The sequence below is a fragment of the Scomber japonicus genome, chromosome 15, assembly GCF_027409825.1.
Source record: "Scomber japonicus isolate fScoJap1 chromosome 15, fScoJap1.pri, whole genome shotgun sequence".
In the NCBI taxonomy this organism is placed as follows: Eukaryota; Metazoa; Chordata; class Actinopteri; order Scombriformes; family Scombridae; genus Scomber; species Scomber japonicus.
In genome coordinates this window covers 9,256,205-9,275,646 of record NC_070592.1, presented here as the reverse complement: position 1 = coordinate 9,275,646, position 19,442 = coordinate 9,256,205, and the positions used below count along the sequence as shown (strand labels likewise).

The window sequence follows — 19,442 nt, the reverse complement described above, 5'->3', positions numbered from 1 at the left end:
AAATCGTTATTTAGAGAAAGTTTCTCATCATATTAACTTACAGTTAATCACATTGGCAGAAACGAGTTTCAGTTAAAAAATAAATCCGTTTTTAAGCTGTAACAATCCACACATGGCCACTTTAATCTTATATTTAACCCACCAGCTGATATAAATCACTATATTATATATATATATATTAATATATTAATATATTAATCTTGTTTTATCTCGCATTTTTTAAACCTATAGTCTCAAACGGCTCTCATTAAACTACCACAGTAGCCGTTGACGGATCCTAATATTATTATTATTACACTTTTCTTTTTCTTTTTTTACCTTCCTTCTTTCTTTTTCATTTATTTTCCCCTGGGAACCAAAAAAAAGGAAAGGGGAGTACAAGTAAGACGTCTTTGTCTTTATTTTTTAATATAGTCGTGTAAGTAATATAGTAATATATTTATGTATGTGTGTGTGTGTGTGTGTGTGTGTCTGTGTGTGTGTACTCTAAGCAGGATAATAATAATACCGCTGCTTTAGCCTCTACTAGCTGCGGCTGGGTCAACCTGCTATGAAGCTAACCCTGATAGCACAGAGCTAACCTCACTCTGCGATACAACCTCGAGACAAGTCGGGACAAGACCAGGTCAGTGTCCAGGGGGGGAAAAGGATGGTTATACTTTTATTATTTAATACAACACATACACACACATACATATACACATGGCATTAAAGTGGTGAAGCAGCGGATTAGAAGATTAGCAGATTGTATTTTAGAAAGAGAGAGAGAAGAGAGGAGACTTATTGTTTTTTATTGGCTGCTAGCGTGTTAGCTCTTTTTGGACCAAGAGGTGAGCTGTCGGCTGTCATATCATACTGTTAGATGTATTATTGGAGCATGTATATCGTTATTTTTACGGTGTTAGTTGCTGGGAATGAGTTAGTTTAATTTTAACATCGGTAATAATAATAATAATAATAATAAGGCTAAGCTAAAAGCTAATGCTAGCGGATAAACGCTGTGTTGGCTAACTCCGTGTGTGTGTAGCTTTAACTTTTTTTGCATTGATTTTGGCTTAAAATGAGCACAATGAGCCCGTGATTTGTGTTAATTAGTGTGTGAATTGTTGTAATATTATACTAAATTAGCGTTAATCACCTTTTTATTTACGCTAACTCAAGCCAGGTTAATGTTAAAATGCACCGGGGCCTTGCCTGTCTCTACCACACCGCCATTTTGTTTTGTTCTCTCTCTTTTTTTGTTATTTTATTATAATAAATTAAATTTTTACGTGCCTATTTTTATTGCATATATCAAAGCAAGTGATACACGAGGCTACACTCCCAAATATAGCTTAGTATAGCCTGTGTGGTTGTTATCAATGTGTGTGTGTGAGGCTCCACAGAAAATGCATTATGAAACATCAACGCAGTCCTCTCCTCCCTCCTAAACGCCAACACGGGAGGCCCTGTGTGTATGTGTGTGTGTTAGTTATTTACTTGAGTATATAGCTACAGCACCAACTCTCAACAGCAAAACATGCTTTAAATGTGTCTAATCTAATTTAATGCATGTTTCTTCTATTTAGCCGTCCAATTTTGTGACGATGCTTCATAGCATGTTAGCTTTTAGGCCCTCTCCTCTTTTCCTCTCCTCTCTTTTTTGTGGTGGTGGTATACATTTGCTGCTACATTAATGGCTTTGGTAGTGTGGTAGTGAAGCTGCTAGTCTCTAGTTAATCCCCCCCCCTCTTTCCTTCCTCTCCACCTCCATACAACATGTAGTTGGCCAGCCATCCCCACGACCTAATTTTCTAATCTCATCTGGCTATCGAGACACGGTGCTCACAGTCACAGTCATAGTCAGTGCTGCTCCCTCTCGTGTAGTTTATTTATCATCTTATACTATTGTTTTTTACAGCAGTGTGTGGTGTTTTAATTGCATTTGTGGCATTGTAAAGGGTTATAAGGGTATTGGCTGCACATTTAAGAGTGTATTTCTACTTCTTTTGGGGTTTCCTTTAGTGAGATTTTGTGTTAATCCCTGTTTATTGTTGCTCGACACAGGTTATCATTGATGGTATGAGTCTTAGATGGATGGAGCTATCATGACTAGACTTTACAACAGTTATTTCACCTTTCTAAATCACCTTTTTTATTAAAACTGGACATTATGATTGCGGTGTGGTGTTTGGCGTTGGGATAATTTGTGGCATTGTAAAATGATTATCAGTGCTGAGTATAAGGATATGAGGATGTTGTACATGTACTGTACATGTAAGAGTGTCTTTCTACTTTATGACAGCACAAGTTGTTATATTGCTGGTATGAGCCTTGGGTGGATGGATCTATCATGACTTGACTTTCCACCTTTTTATTTACCTATACAGGTCATCAATGATTGCTTTAAAGTCTTTATTAAAGCTCCAAAATTATCATCTGGCATGGAGACATGGTGCACAGTCAGTGCTGCTCCTCTCTTGTGTGTTTTTGTGTAGTTTATGTATCATTATTATTATTTTTTCCTGCAGTGTGTGTTGCAAAAACAGTGTGGAGATCATTTTTGGCATTGTAAGGGATTATCAGTGAGGCTGAATTGATGGATATAAGGGTATAGGCTGCACATTTAAGAGTGTATTTCTACAACTTTTACTGTTTTTTAGTGAGATTTTGTGTTAATCCCTGTTTATTGTTGCTCAACACAGGTTGCCATGTTGCTGGTATGAGTCTGAGATGGATGGAGCTATCATGACTAGACTTTACATCAGTTATTCCACCTTTTTTAATTAAGCTGGTCATTATAAGTGCTTTAAAATCTTTGTTAAAGCTCCCAAATTATCATCTGGCTATTGAGACACGGTGCACAGTCAGTCACAGTTGGTGCTGCTCCCTCTCTCGTGTGTTTTTGTGTAGTTTATTTAGCATTATTTGTATTTTTTCCTGCTGTGTGTGGTGTTTTAATTACGGCTAAATCGTGGAGATCATTTGTGGCATTTATGGATATAAGGGTATTTACTGCACATTTAAGAGTGTATTTCTACTTTTTTTGGTAAGATTTTGTGTTAATCCCTGTTTATTGTTGCTCAACACAGGTTGCCATATTGTTGGTTTGAGTCTTAGATGGATGGAGCTATCATGACTAGACTTTACACCTTTTTATTAAGATATATATCTTATATCATCATTATAATTGCTTTTAAGTCTTTATTAAAGCTCTAAAATTATCCATTTTTTGCATAATTTCACCGAGGCCTGGGCAGTATATTGAAATTATATCGATATTGTGACATGAGACAACATATCGTCTTAGATTTTGGATATCGTGATGTCATCAGAGTCGTCTTTTCCTGGTTTTAAATGCTGCATTACAGTAAAATATGTAATTTTCTGAACTTACCAGACTGTACTAGCTGTTCTGTTATTTACTTTTTACCCACTTTTTCATTATAGCCACATTACTGATGATTATTTATCAAAGATTTCATAGTGTAAATAATTTGTGAGAGCATCAACAGTCATCTCTACAATATTGTTGTAATATCGATATCGAGGTGTTTGGTTTAAAATATTGTGATTATTTGATAAAATATCCAGCCCAGCCCTAATTTCACCCCTCCATTAATTCAGTTCAGAGCTGGTTGAATGAAAATGACTTAATGTTATTTATAGCGTAATCATCATCATCATCATCATCATCCGTCTTTTTTTTTCTTTACTAATTGTACCTAGCTACGGGGATTTTCACTTCCTCCAAAATCACTCTGAATTGGACAGATGTCGGCAGATGTGTTTTTATTATTATTGATGTGCTGTAAAAGTGAGTTGAAGCTTTAAAAAAATAAAGAAAAGAAAAGACCCTTGTCAGTTGCCATGGAGCCAACCATCATGTCTCAAGGCATAAGAGGAGGGAAAAAAAGTCATTTATAATGCGTTGTCATAGAAACCCCGCTTCAGCTTCTTCCTTTTTTCCCTCCCTTTCTTTTGTACAGTTTTCCTATGATAAGGTGTTTTTAAGTGAGCTACGTCTGCTCATATGAAGCTGTCCTCCTATCTATTTAAAGTTGACACCGATGCTGATAACACTCAGGAACACCTGTCCACCTTGCTCTGTAAAAATAAAAGCTGGCATAAAACCAGATTTTATTCAAATTAATTTTTTTATTTTTCTAGTAGACAGATCCACTGCCTTTAGTAATCCTTGCGTGCCAGATTTAAAAAACAGTTTGAGTGAAGAGGTGAAGCGTTATGACGTGCAGCAGTAGTTAAAACAGTGAAAACAACATGGGCGTGTGTATGTGTGTGTGTAACTACAGGTCATCCTCAAACACCCCCCCCCTCCCCTCCCCGGCTGTTAAACAGACAGGAGTGGAAAGTTATTCTTTGTATTTACTTTGATGTTACTAGTCTATCTACTATCTCATTTGCACCCCAGACAACATTTCCACAAATAAAAATATGTTGGATTTTATGATATGTTGCCACTAATTAAGGTATAAAAATGTATATATTATATCATAAATGTAAGTTATTAATTAAAGTGAATAATAATCAGCAGCCATATATATAAATAAATGACTTTAAAATGAGCTCCATTTTAACCCACTATTACAGTAAAAAAACTTGCTTTTGCATTATTATTATTATTATTATTATTATTATTATACATCTCTGAATATATATACATGAGTACAACAGTCACACGTGACACTTTTCTAGCTTGAGTAGTAACTTAAAAATAGGTACTAAAATCATTAAAGTAATTAAATTAATACTTTAAAAAAGTACACATACCCTTTACCTTTAGGTAGATAAAATGAAGGGTGAAAGAAAGTAGAATCATCAATAAATAAGATAATAATGGGATAAAATAATTTATGCATATTTCCTCTTTTTTGATTAAAGCCTGACCAATACTGGATTTTTAGGGCTGATATTAAGGAGTAAAAAATCAGATCAATATGTCAACAGTTTGACAGTAAACTTAATTGTGTGAAATTAAATCAATGCACTAAATATAGTAAACTACACAGGGAATTGAATCAATAGAAATAACTATAACTAACTAAATAACAAAAAAACATGTATATACATATTTAAATTAAATAAGAAAAATGATCAAATATACATTAAATGCTCCCTATATAAGTTAAAGAAAATATCAGACAACATATACGCTGATATATCTGTGATAGGATAATACTGGCTGACCGATACAGCGCTTGGGCTCTAATTTGATAAATAAATGAATAGTTTAATGTGCTGTATCATCATTGTAGTTCAGGGCACTTTCATTTCTCTGTAGTGGAGATAATAAATAATTTCTCCTACATATGACGGAGTGCTGTGGGGGGGAAAAAAGCTGCTGTGAAGCCACTCTGACTTTTTTTTTTTAATGCCTGTAACACAATCCTTTATGTAATAATGTGATCGCTGATGTTTTGTAAAGATTGGTCAGGTTATCTAAAGACTCAGACCCTAAATAAGCTATTTATACATATTTACTTTATATTTGTGGATTGTCTTATATTTAAAACATGGGAATATTTTTCCAAAAGTTGCTTTAACTTACCAAGATGTTCAATTGGAGCTATATCCACTAATTTAATCTCACTTTGTGTGGTTTTTACCTTCCTCCAGCCACATTCTTGGTATTATTTTAGTGTTTAAATTGTTAATAAGCTTCCTAAATGTCCTTTCTCGGATGCTGAGTTTGTTGTGCTGACTCGACGAGCCCCGCAGCCACCAAAAAAACATCCTCACCGTATCTGCAAATATTGAAAATAACTCTCAACACTAATGCCATTAACATGTACAAAAATAAGCTGTTTTTTTAAAGAGGTTTATTGCAGATAAATGTTGTTAATGGATTGGACTGAAGCCATGACTAATCATTGTAGATATAGTTCATACACAAAATATAGAAATGTGTTTACTTACATGTGATTTATTGGGGTTATAAGAGGAGAACCCCCCCCCCCCAATAAAACAAGTTTTGTCTATCAGTATATGTCTCAATGTGTTACAGATTGATATTTTTATAGAAATACAGAAGAACAAATGTGAGACGGAGGATAAAGAAGTCAAGTGGGGAAAGAAAATGTTTGAAATTAAGTCTTGTTTGGCATTTTATATGAAAGGATAAAATGAAGCTGTATTACCTGAGTGGAAGTAGTCACAAATGCAATACACACACACACACACACATCCAGCTGAATCACCACTGAGCTCAAATAAAGTGTTTGAACCCCTCGGACCCCAGCACACGTGTGGATATCTAGATGTTTTTGTTTGTGTCAGTCATTTTGAGAGCACGCTTATTCACTTCAGTACATTTATTCTCGCTTTTATGTGCATGCCTGGTGTCAAATCTCACCCTCTCTCTCTCTCTCTTTTTGTCTCTCTCTCTCTTTCTCCCTCCTCCATCTACAGTCTCAGGGCTCACCATACTCAATGAGCGGACAGCGCAATGTCAGAGCGCTCTGGGCAAACTGCAAAGGGGAAGGAAGGCAAAACCAAGTATGCGTCTCTCAACCTGTTTGATACATACAAAGGAAAGAGCCTTGAAACACAAAAGCCTGTTGGTGAGTATCTCAGCTGTCACACACACACACACACACACACACACACACACACGACCCCCAAAAGCTTTTATGTATTATATTTTTGTGTCACAACTCTACTTCCAGATTTCCACCATTTTTACTTCCAACCTCCCCCTTTTCAAACTCCACCTGATGGTTTTATTTAACTGCTACCCTGCTGCTGTGTCATATATCAGATGTAGCCTAAAGATTGCAGGTCTGCTGTTGGGCGTCTTGGATTGAGCTTTATTGTCCTCATCCTCCTCCTCTTCGAACCCAATTGCTTGAACTTTGATGCATTAGCTCTCTGACTCCTTAATGACTCCCACCGCTACCGATTTCCAATACAGGAAGCGTATGATGTGCTTCATCTTTCAGCCGCCTCCTTGCCAACCAACTCCGGCTTTTGCTGATACCGTTAATATTATTCAAGGGTGGGATACTGGATGCTGTTTGCCTCCATTATTTATATTTATAGGCCCTGTTTGCATTTGCTTTGTAGAGACAAGGTGTTGCCTATTAGACTTGACGCCTGTCCGCCATATAGATGGGAAATTATGCGCGGCCCCCGGAGGGTGAAGGGGCTCCCGAGCTCTCGTTGTCGCTCGTCGTCAGATGAGCCTCGAAGCCGTCACTGCTGCCGCCGAGTCCGACCTGAGACACAGAGGCTTACTTGTGGACGTTGTTTGACTTCTGTGCCGAGTCCCCGGTCTATGTTTTATTCAAAAGCCCCCTCGCTCGATCTAAGCAGCTGTCCCCGTTTCCAAACTACATACCTCCCCCTCTTCTCTTCCTCCTCCTCCCCTCTCTTCCTCCTTTCCTCTGCTTCCTACATAGTGCTGTGGTTTCTCTCAAGCCTCAAGGAAACAAATGAGGGATTAATATTCAGCACAGCTTCACTTTTTGCAGCATTGTGAAAGCTTTTTCCACGCTTCTGTGAACATCGGTATATCCGCATACTTCGCCACAGACTGTAAAGTGAAGTGGGTTTTTTTTTAATGACGGCTAAATATTCATCAAAAAGCATCAGACTGAAACTTGCGATACTCGAGCCTCGCCGTCGGCCGTTTTGAATCCTAATTGTACATCTAGCAAAAGTAAGCGGGCAAACCTATCATCAGCCCGTCATCGGAGCCCCCCCTCCTCATTACATCCAATAGGTTTAAAATTGGTGTCAGGTTTCCTGTGGTCCATCTGTATTAATGACCTCCTTTCTCTCTCTTTTCCCCCCTCCTCCTGTATCAGTTCCCCCCCGCCATGGCCTACAGTCTCTTGGTAAAGTTGCCTCCGCACGGCGTATGCCACCCCCTGCCAACCTGCCCAGTCTGAAGGCAGAGAACAAAGGCAACGATCCCAACGTCTCGCTCGTTCCCAAAGACGGCACAGGATGGGCAAGCAAACCGGAACAAGCGGACCCAAAGAGGTGAGTAGCTCCCATCTCAGACTGTTACAAGTTTAGAAGTGCATTCAGATCACAACCACCCTGTACAATCACTTGTTTCACCTTGTCTAATATCTGCCTCCCCTGACCTTTTTTTTCCTCTCCTCTCAGTACCGATGCATTGTCAGCACCGCAGCCGGAACCGCCGCAGCCTGTGGCTTCACAGATGCCTGCACCGACCCGCCCGAGAACCCCGCCGGCTACAGAGGTACCGACAAACACAGTAAGTACAACAACAAAAAAAACCCCACTGTCAAATCATCATCTGAGTTAATTATGAGCTCTGAGATTCATAGGAGCTGTAGTTGATGTGTGTCATATGGTATTTATCTCTCTTTCTTTGTGTGTGTGTTTCTTCCTCAGGCTCTGGCCCCAGCTTCAACCCAGGCCGTAGGGGCAAGGTCCTGGGCACAGGCCAGTGTTACACATGGAACACAAGGGGATGGTGAGTCTTTATATCTGTATTACTTGGTTGTTTTGTTTGCATAATAGTCCAAAAGGCAATTATATTCTGTTCACTTTGGTATAAAACAGAAAAGGGTAGAAAATGCTCACAGTTTGGTAAGTTTTCAGCTTCAACAGTTAAGTTTTTTTGCTTAACTAATGAAATGTTTGAACACCCAATTGGTTATCCAAATTGTTGTGTGGAACCATAATAACCAGTGTGCAAGTCACACCAGTGTATAGGATGTAGTCTCTTTTGGGGGGTGTCATGCTGGAAAAACACTTTTCTATTAAAGAATGGTTTATTTGAATGCACCAGTAGCTATTCATTTATAAACACATATGTTTATACTCCAAAACCTTCTCAATTTATTTTTATTTTAAATACAATCAAACACACATATCACTCCTGAAACATTGTGTCGGGTTGATGGTTAATGGTCCGGTAATGATTTGCTTAACTGGACTGGACCGATATATTAACTCAGGCTGGGTTCGGGTTAGGCTGAGTTTCAATTAAACCTTTTAAAAGGACACAGTGACTTTACATATTTGATACAGTGCGTAGCTGTGTATCCCAAAAACTCTTCATCAGAGCTGTCGCTATGCACAAATAGACGACTGCACCCGTGTCGTGCTTCAACATCAGTTTGGTCTGTAAATACTGAAACGTCACAGCAACTCAGGCCCTGAAATACTTCTGATCAACAAACAATAATTTTCCGTCCAACATACATTTACCTTATTGACTTATATTCCAGCACTAGTGTAATCCATCCTTCCAGCCGACCCTGGTTTGCAGCATTAGGACTTCATTTCTCCCTGAAGTACCCCTGTATAAATGTTTATGTCCCCTCTCCATTGAGGGGGCGGATGCTGCTGAGGGAGCATTAAGTACTTCAGATATCTGATCTCACCCCCTCCTCACCCCTCTTCATCTTCTCTTCTTCCAGGTGGAAAGGGATCAAACCTACCGTCGCCATTCTCTCGCGAGGAATTTCCCACCCTGCAGGCGGCTGGCGACCAGGACAGAGCTGGCAGAGAACAGGGCACTGCAGATCAGTGGTATGGGCCAGGACCAAGCCTCCGCCCCCAGAGTGAGTGATGTCCGCTTAATGTCCAATAATTGATAGACCGGTCATTTTTTATTAAGTCACTGGTGGTGGTGAGACACTTCACACACAAGATCTATTTTTAGGAGGAGTGCTTATTTACAGAGGAGAAGTGTTAACATTGGTAACGTAGGCGCAACAGGGCAACTGATGAAATACTCCGAGAGCTATTTTCCCATTTGATTCAAATTGTTACAAATGCTTAACCCTGACATACTATTCATATTCTGTCTCTACACCAATTTATTCATTAATACAATTTTATTTATGGAAAAAAAGACAATCATTATGTTACTGTCCAGGAGAATACTTAATAGATTATTAGGAATACAACATGTTTGAATGGTGATTTTTTTCATTCTTTTAATCAACGCAGGTCAAATTTGCCTCTACAAAAATGTATATCCGCTCTACAAAAATTCAAATAATTATGCGTTTTATTTCCATTTTTTGTGTATTCAGGGTCACATTATGAAAAGTCCACCTAGAAGAAATATGTATCTGGTATATTTATAGCTCGCTAGCTTTTTAGTCTTTTTAGTCCTTGGATTGTGTTGCTTGCCATATTAATTTAAAATATAATTAAAACTAAGGGGGGAAAAAAAGATTTTCCCATTAATTAACTTATCTGAAAGAACTTGAATCCATTAATATTGTTGCTCTTAATGGAGTTGGAAGGATGTGCTATGTCCTTTCTTAAAGTAACACCATTAAAGACCATAAATATCAACCACACTGACCGTTCTGTCCTTTCCTCGTCCTCCACAGACGTTACAAGCTGGCGGGACGGTGGGGGCCGAGCCCTGGCGCCCACCTTGTCTGGGGAGGGGGCAGCGGAGGGTGGCAACGGTGGGGCTCTGGTGATGGATGGGGCAGCTGGGGTCCCGCCGCAGAACTCCCAGTCCCACGGGCCACCTAGGAACCCTCCCGCAGGCAGCCCCGCCTTGCCCCTGCCCCAGCCCCCAGTTGGGCCAGGGTTCCCCCAATACAGAGGGATCATGCCTCCATTCGTAAGTTTGATTTCAGGGAAATATTAGAGTATTTCAACTGCAACACAATGCATTTTTTAGAGCACATTTGAATATTTTAACATTTGTACGTAGAATTGCGACTGCTACACTTTTATTTTGAAATGCCTCCTGTATAAATTAAGGGTTTAGACAACTTTGAATTTATAAAGAAGAGGAATTTGAACTGGATCTATTTTTTTCTTTCCAGATGTATCCTCCCTATCTGCCCTTTCCGGGACCCTATGGCCCTCAGGCAACCTACAGGTACCCGCCACCTGGGGAAGGGCCTGTTCCAAGGTATGTTCAGTTTTGATGTTTTATTCAATTGTTTTTCATCAAGAAATTTAGCTTAATGTCTAACTGAATCACAAATGTTCTGCCGTTCTGTGCCCATACATTTTCCCCACTGCATCTTCATCATATTATTGTTTATTTTTTTTAGGTTTGCGCGTGCGCAAGGTGGTCCTGATAACAGGCCCCAGGGTGGCCCACGTGATGCAGGTGGAGAGGCGGTGAAGCGACCCTCTATCCTGAAGCAGGACGACCTGAAGGAGCTAGACGAGCTGGACCACGACGGAGACGAGGGCTGGGCAGGTCAACAGATGCTCATTTTTCGATATGTAAATAGGGGCAGCTACAGAGAACCTGATCTGATTTGGAAATGGTGCCAAATGTATAAGAACAGTGGCTCCTAATTAAGACGGCTTTGCAGAAAAACACGTGAACTATATTGTATCATGTTTAAATCTTATATTATACATACATATATTTATGTATGTAATTATGTTGTGCTTATGAGTGCAATCATTAAGTTAGTTTTAGAGAGCAGCTACATGGAGAGGCTTTTTCATTTGTGTAGCTGTTTTACACGGAGTGCATCTAACCCTGATAGATTTCGACAGTAAAGCATCTGAAATGCACGGCATGTTGATTTAGTGCTTACGCTCCTAAATGATTTAGGAGGTGGTGACACAGGGGTGGTGGGTGAGAGTGATGCTTTCTAGCGTTGCAGATGTGTCTGCAGATCATATTTCCTGCTGACCCAAGCAGCCAGGTTCCAGTCACTACACTGGTCACAGGAGAGGAAGGGGGGTAGGGGGTAAAGGAGGATCAGGTTTATTAAAGGGACGGATGATAAATAATGTGCCAGGTTCCTGAATGCATGTTTTGCTGCAGTCGTGGTTCTGATGTATTTTTATGTCTTACTTTTTTGGTTTAATAGGCGCTCACGAGGAGATTGATTACTCTGCCAAGCTGAAGTTCAGTGATGATGAAGGAGAGGAGGAGGGAGAAGAGGAGAGAACAGAGAGCAAGAATGAATTACGGTATGTGGAAGTATATTCAGTGTGTGTGAACTAAACTATAACACTTTTTTCCCTTTACATATCCGCTTTTAATAACTTAATTATTTTTCTCTCTTCCTTAGTGAGCAGCAGAGGTCCCAGGACGGCCCCCCTGCAACCTCTCGCTCTCGAGCCTCAGACAGCGGAGGAGAAAGCCGCCACACTCCTCCTGCTAATGCTGACAATGGCCCCCAACCCCCCTCCAGCAAGCCAGGATGGGCCGAGGAGGGAGGCAGTGGCTGGAGCGGCCAGGGAGCACCACCCAACTACCAGGTAGGGTGCTGAACAGTGGCGATAAGAAAAAAAGCTCAAACTCAAGGTCACACTCAAGATGTGAAAAGTCCAAATATTACAACATAGGTCAGTTTCTGAAAGACTCGTAGGCAGAAATGTGTGTGTGTCTTTCTGTCAGTGTAGATTATTGTGGTGGAGCATGGCTAAATGTGTCTGCCTGTATACAGGGGCGCAGGCCTGGACTGGGTGGTCTCCGGGAGCAGCCCTCCCCCCCACCTGGGCCGCTCCTCGGACAAGGGCCCTACTCCTTTTACCGAGAGGTAGACATCCAGATAGGGCCTCATAGACAAATCATTTCCTTCATTATCTCATCCGCCGCCCACAGATCTTACCTCATACAGTCATTAGAGATCATCTTTAGTTTTAAGTTTTAGTTTTTTTGAAGCTTTTTTTCACTTACAGTTGGATGAAATCATCGGTAGGACATTTTTATCAACAAGATTGCAGTGATGCCCTCTGTATAACTGAAACCTTTATAATAGAGCTTCATATTTTTTTCCACATTCTGTTCAGGATCGGCCCCACAACCAGAGTGCCCCTGTTGGCCCTGGAAAACCTGCCCAGCAGCAGCCAGCACCAGGAGGCCCTAGCCCTCCTTCCCAGCCTGGCCTACAGGTCCACGGGGGCCAGGGAGAAGATGAGGATGAGACTTGGCGTCAGCGCAGGAAGCAGTCCTCTACAGAAATCTCCGCCGCTGTGGAGCGAGCCCGTCGACGCCGTGAGGAGGAAGAACGCAGGATGGAGGAGGAGAGACGCGCCGCATGTGCTGAGAAGCTGAAGAGGCTCGACGAGAAGCAGCAACAGCAGCAGGGCAGCAGCGGTGGCCCCAGTAAATCCCCAAGCCTTGATGGAAACTTGACAGCTGCCCCAGCAAGCAGCCCCAGTCCGTCAATGTCGGCCTCCGCCTCCTCCCCAAACATCAGCCAGCCGCCATCTCCATGTGTAGACACCGAGGAGCCTCCGGTGCTGGTTGTGCAGCCGGGGACGGTTCCTGTAGTCAGTGACAGACAGAGAGCAAGCAGCAACAGCAGCTATGACTCCAGCGCAGGTGAGTTAACACATAAGTGATGACGGGTCTGGATCATTTCAATCATAAACATGTGATTCTGCTTTGACCTCTGACCTCACCATCAACCTTCTCTCCTGGTCCAGAAACCCAACAGTGTCCTCAGCCTGCCGTGTCACAGCCACAGCAGCCCACTCTGGAGGTACCTCTACCAGGAGAGCCGAAGGAGGAGACCGTCGGCAGTCCTCGCATTCGTGCGGGAAGTGGAGGTGAAAGAGGAGTCGATCCAGTGAAAATTGAGAATATCGGAGGAGGTGGAGGAGGTGGAGGAGGAGGCGGAGGCGGAGGGGGAGGAGCGGGTCGTCAAGCCGGTGGTCCTCCCGGCCAGGGTTACTCAAAGTACCAGAAGTCTCTTCCTCCTCGTTTCCAGAGGCAGCAGCAGGTTACTATTTGTTCTTGATATTTGAATCGTAAATGTTATAATCAGACGAAATCCCAAGAATAACCTCCAGGTGGTTTCATGATCAATGATTATTTTTATATTTAAGCAGTACATATTTTGGCCTTAATATTGATTTTCATTGTCTGTGCATTAACTTGTTACTTGTAAAAGTAACGCAGAAAACCGTAGCTCCATAATGAAGGTAGTTGTTATGCCCATTCACAACCAGTTGATATAGGTACACTTGTCCTCATTAAATCTAAATAAATAGTGAGACGCTTGCTTTGGCCAAACGACATTCAGAAAACATCACCACAAATCTTTTTCCTTTATGCATAAATCCCCTTCTCTTTTCACATCCTGAATGCTTTACTTTAATTTTATTCATCATTTCTCTTTAGGAGCAGCTCCTGAAGCAGCAGCAGCAGTGGCAGCAGCAGCAGCAGCAACAACAACAACAGCAGCAGCAGCAGCACAGTCAGGCATCCCAGAGCCAGCTGTCCCCCCAGCCCCAGCCCCCACAGGGTCCTTCACCAGGTTCAACACCCCAGCCAGGGCCTGGACCTAAGCAGGGTGGGCCACTGTATCAACCCAGTAATATGGTTCGACCCCCACCTCTGCCAATGAACTTTGACCCTCGCTGGATGATGATGCCCTACATGGACCCCCGCATGATGCAGGGCCGCCCTCCACCTATGGACTATTATTCAGCTGGCATGCACCCGTCTGGTGAGTGGACGTTACCACTGAGATAAGATTAATAGTGGTTGAATGGTTATTAAATAATAATGACACTGACATATTTCAGAGTATAGATCTGATTTTAATGGTATGGGGGGGGGTGAGGTAGAGACTGTTTTAACCCTGATAGAGTGCCCATGATTATTTAATAAAATCCTGCTCTATCACAGGGCTTATTGGGCGTGAGAGGTCTGATTCAGGGGGATCTGGTTCAGACCCCTTTGACAGGCAGCAGCAGCAGCAGCAGCAGCATCCAGGGCACCCTCACCGCGGGACTCCACCTATAGATCCTAAGCTGGCCTGGGGGCCGGAGGTATTCCCTGTCGGAGGGGAGGGTCGTGGGCTGACCTCCCCACTGAGGCAGAAGCAGGCGTTGGAGGATGATGATATGGCCAAAGGGCAGAGGTACGGATACGAGTCAGGTTACACCACTTCGACATTTTTTGCCATAATCATCTAATATATCCTCTCAAAATGGATTAAAAACTGAAATGTTATACAGGGTCCACAAAAAAAGAATGTGTGCAAATTATTAATTCGCTTATTTTCACCTTTTAACCTCTTTTTAAATTTGACTAAACCACATGGACACAAAAAACATCATTGACCCATTAACTGCAGAGAACTTCAAATATTAGAGAGAAAAAAAAATGTCGTTAAGATGAAGTACATTTAAGTATTATGTCTTATGATCTTTTTTGTCTTAGGAGTGACACTCCTCCACACCGCATGCGAGAGGGTGGATTGGGACCCATCCAGCAGCCCAGCTCTGGCTCCGGGACGTCCAATCAGACCCCACCACCAGTCGGCACTCAAGTTGGCACCCAGGGTGGCGGCCACCACCCTCATCACTATATGGGTGGGAGGGGCAACTACAGCAACTTCCCCGATCAAGGTGCGAGGATGGCTCCCCATCAGCAGCAGCAGCGGGCCGGTGAGAGAGGAAACCACCCGCATGGCTTCACCCATCAGGATGAAGGGCCCCCCCGAGGGTCTCAGCAAGGCCAGATTTGGGGAGCCCCGCACCCTCACTATGACCGCAATGGCCGCGCAGACATCCCCAATGTCGAGAATAACTCTCACCTCCACCACCATCACGGCCACCACCCTCAGCAGCCTCACTTCCCTCTCCATCCCCACAAGCAAGAGAGCAGCCGTGACAGGGTTGTCGAGGCTCCGGCCAAGAAGACGGACTCCTCTCCCCCTCTCCACCAACCTTCCCTCTCGTCTTCGTGCTCCTCCTCGGCCTCCTCCACCTCTGCCAGAGAAGATGGTAATGTCAAAATCGCCCTGCATCATCACCCCTCCCACAGAGAGGGTGAAGTGATGGGGCACGGCGAGAGAGGCAACAGCGGCGGCGGTAGCAGCCATGTGAAACAGGAGAAAACCGGCCAGGGGTACGCCCCCCATTCCTCCATGACCTCGAGCCCACCTCCCGCTCAGCATGGCGGTCACACTCAGCAGCAGCAGCAGCATCCCCATCCAAAGTCAAACCAAAGAGGGGGGCGGGAGCACAAGACAGAGACCCAGTGGGGCCCACGGCCTGGCAGCAGCAATACAGGTGGGGGGTCCTCTCACGGTAGGAGGGCCAACAATGCAGGAGGTGGGAACAATTCCCGCGGAGGTGACGACTCCTCCAACACTCCATCGGACCACAAGCCCTCCAGTCAGGGAGGAGGGGGCAATGCCAGTAAGAGGGCCGGTCCCATCAAGAAACCAGTGCTGAAAGAGATGAAGAGAGAGGGAGAAGTTGACGGAGGAGAAAAAACAAACCAAGGCTTCGGGAAAGATAAAGAGCAAGATGGGGGCCAACCCAGCTCCACGAAGCAGGATGCCTCCTCCGCCTCCCAGAACAGTTCAGCTCCATCTGGTAAAGAAGAGTCGACACAGTCCAAACCCAGGAACGGAAAAGAACGGTCCGGAGGAGGAGGAGGAGGGTCAGGCAGAGGGCCCAAAGATGTAGACTCCACTTCAGGATTTTCAGGGTCCAGGAGGGACAGAGACCGCTCCTTTGAGAGAGGAGGCGGCGCCCCCCACCACCATGGAGTCCCCACCAAAGGCGGCCGAGGCAGTCGTGGACGAGGTGGGGAGTTTTACGGGCGTGGCCGTGGTTACCGGGGCACCTACACGGCCAGCGCTGGACCTAGTAGTGGCAGTCGGGGCAGAATGGGGGGCAGGAGTGGCAGAGACTACCGCTCGTCTGTGGCTGGTGGTCATCACCAGGAGTCGAAGGGTGAGGGGGCTGGAGGCAGGCACGGTCAAGACCGGTCCCAGCACAACCCCGCCAGAGCCAGGAACCGAAGTGAAACCCGCAGTGAGGGTTCTGAGTATGAAGAAATCCCCAAAAGAAGGAGGGAGAGGGGCTCAGAGACTGGCAGTGAGAGTGGTGCAAGTGACCTCGGTCACTCAGACAAGGAAGACCACCAGAAACCCAACACCAAGAACGGCTCCGATAACGCCAACGCCGCCGGCAGCGGCAACATTTCATCTGCACCACCCAGAGGTTCACAGGCCCGGGTCTTCACCCCCAGGGGCGTACCCTCAAGGAGGGGCCGGGGTGGAGGCAGCGGAGGAGGAAACATGTACAGGAGTGGTGGAAACGTTGGAGGAACCGGTGGAGGACACAGAGTCGGACCCGGCTCCTCTTCCCACGGCGGCTCCTCCAAGCAGTCGGCGTCAGTGCGGAAGCAGCAAGCCCCGGCACAATCCTCCGGGCCCAAAGACTCGAACCGGGGGGGAAACAGCGGCGAGAAGAAGGACAAGATGTCTGATGGAGGTCAAGCTCAAAGTCAGGGGTCCAATCCCCCTCAGCCGTCTCTGTCCGCAGTTGCTCCCGCCACGCTCGCCTCCACGGAGAACGGTGGGGTTGTGACCCAGCAAGCTGCAACCAACCCCACGTCAAACTCCGGAGGGCCAAACTCAGTCCCTCTTCCTGCTAACCGTGGGTTCCCTCCAGGCGGGTTCGAGCGACCCCCCAGACGTCGGCGTCACGGGCGATCCCAGCATCAGCAGGACAAGCCGCCCCGCTTCCGGAGGCTGAAGGAGCGCGAGAACGCCGCACGCATCAACGGAGGAGTGGGGGTCATCGGAGGAGGAAGACCCTCCTCTCCGTCCCTGAATTCAGTTCAGGACAGTAACGGAGCCCCGATCTCCACCCCCATGACGGGCAACGCCCAAAATGCTAACCACAACGCCACACTAACCGCCAACAGTAACAGTGGTGGGGGGCATCTGAGCAACGCCAACAGCCACCACCATCACCACTACAACCAGGGCAACGCTGGGCAGACCCCCCACCACCACAGCCACGGAGCCAAGTCCCCCGACTTCACCAACCAGAACTCGGACCAGGCCAACGAGGAGTGGGAGACCGCCTCCGAGAGCAGCGACTTCACAGAGTTCAGAGACCGGGAGGGCGGAGGGAAGTCGTACTCCTCCCACCATCACCACCACATGGGAAGAGGAGGAGGAGGAGGAGGAGGAGAAGGAGGCAGAGGAGGTGGTGGAGGAGGAGGAGGAGGGGGAGGAGGAGGAGTGGTGGATCGAGATATGGCGGGAAAGGAGCCGTCAGCGAATAAACGAAGCTTCTCGAGCCAACGACCCGGCATGGAGCGACAGAACCGGAGGGTCAACACTGGAGGAGGAGCGGGAGGCGGAGGGGGAGGAAGAGGCCCCCGCGGCCCCCCTGGTGGCGGCGGCGGGCCCGGCAACGGAGGCGGCAACCGTGGGGAGAGACGGGGCAACTGGCCCTCACCGAAAAATAGGAAGTGACGGAATATTTCGAAACATTTCAGATGAACCCCACCCACGTTAAAAAAACCCCCACCTCTTACATTTTAATCCCTTTTTGATCATTATTTCATGGCTTTATTTCATGTTTGCATCCCTAAAACATATTAGTGCATTGTACAGTATATGGAGATGGTATTCACATTCACTTTAGCTGCCTCCCTTCTCCTACCCCAACCCCACCCTGGTCACCCCTCCCTCCCTCCCTCCCTCCCTCCCTCTTTTTGCATCAATCTACTATCTACCGTCCGTTATTGTAAATTTCTCCGTTTGTTCCGTCTTACTCTCCTTTTCAGTTGCCCCCCCTCCTCTCCCTCTCCAACCCCCTTTTACCCCTTCCTCCCCTCAAGAATCTCTTACCCCCCCCAGTTGGATTTGACAAGCATGTGGTTCTGCAATGGAGGTGCACGTCGTTTTAGACTGAGGACATTCACACAGAGCTACACACACACACACACACACACTTACACACACACACACATGCATTAACAAGCACAATATGACATCTTTTAACACACACACACACACACACACATATGCAGTCGTGGGCGGAAAAATATATATAATTAAAAAAAAAAAAAAAAAAAAAGCGAACGAACGTGGGGATTTAAAATTTGGCAAAAATGTTTGGATCAGGCTAATTTTTATATTTATGTACCTGTGTATATTTCTACCACACTTTGGCCTTTGGTGGTATTCAGTAGTGCAGTTCTGCATTAACGACCCCTCACCAAAGGGGAACGAGTGCAGCGTCATCTTTTAACAAAGAACAATGTACCATTAAATGTTGTTTTTTTTTTTCTTTTTTCTTTATCTCTCTTTCTCTTTATCTCTTTTTTTTTCCTTCTTTTTTTTGGGGATTTGTGTCAGTTCAGTTTTAGCCTCTGATTAATGTTAGAGGTGTGTGTTTTCCTTTTTTTCTTCTTTTTCTTCCTTCTACAAAACAGGTCATTAAAAAATACCTTTTTACTAAATTTCCCAGTTACTCCTCTCGCTGACTTTTTTTTTTTTTGGTCTCCTGCAAAAATGCAAAAGTTAGGTTGATTATTTACTGTGATAAGACGACGTCGACGACCCCCCCACCACCCCCACCTACCCCCCCTTTAATTATTATATTTGAAGTACTACTGCTCAGTGCTCACCTTACACTCACATTCATGTCTTTTTAATATCAGTGTCTCTGCTGCTTGTGTGCAGATTGTGTGATTTTTTTTTTTTTGTCTTTTTTTTTTAATTACCCCCCCCTTCACCCCAAACGAG

The 19,442-nt window shown here is 44.7% G+C and overlaps 1 protein-coding gene across 4 annotated transcripts; it reads left to right on the top strand.

The window, feature by feature from the left end:
* The first annotated feature begins 579 nt into the window (after nt 1–579).
* Nucleotides 580–18,481, top strand: prrc2a (proline-rich coiled-coil 2A). Of its 4 annotated transcripts, none has more exons than XM_053334561.1 (17): nt 580–625; nt 6,409–6,560; nt 7,806–7,983; nt 8,113–8,224; nt 8,365–8,446; nt 9,399–9,542; nt 10,326–10,567; nt 10,776–10,864; nt 11,010–11,161; nt 11,790–11,892; nt 11,994–12,183; nt 12,718–13,252; nt 13,357–13,533; nt 13,567–13,652; nt 14,054–14,381; nt 14,564–14,798; nt 15,101–18,481. In XM_053334561.1, the coding sequence occupies exons 2-17, from the start codon at nt 6,446–6,448 to the stop codon at nt 18,162–18,164; spliced, it is 5,832 nt and encodes a 1,943-aa protein (XP_053190536.1). In that variant the 5' UTR covers nt 580–625; nt 6,409–6,445; the 3' UTR covers nt 18,165–18,481. The 4 variants fall into 4 exon arrangements, with proteins under 4 accessions (XP_053190536.1, XP_053190535.1, XP_053190537.1 ...); XM_053334560.1 differs by having other exon boundaries at nt 13,564–13,652; XM_053334562.1 differs by adding an exon at nt 12,372–12,464 and having other exon boundaries at nt 13,357–13,652.
* Nucleotides 18,482–19,442: the final 961 nt, after the last annotated feature.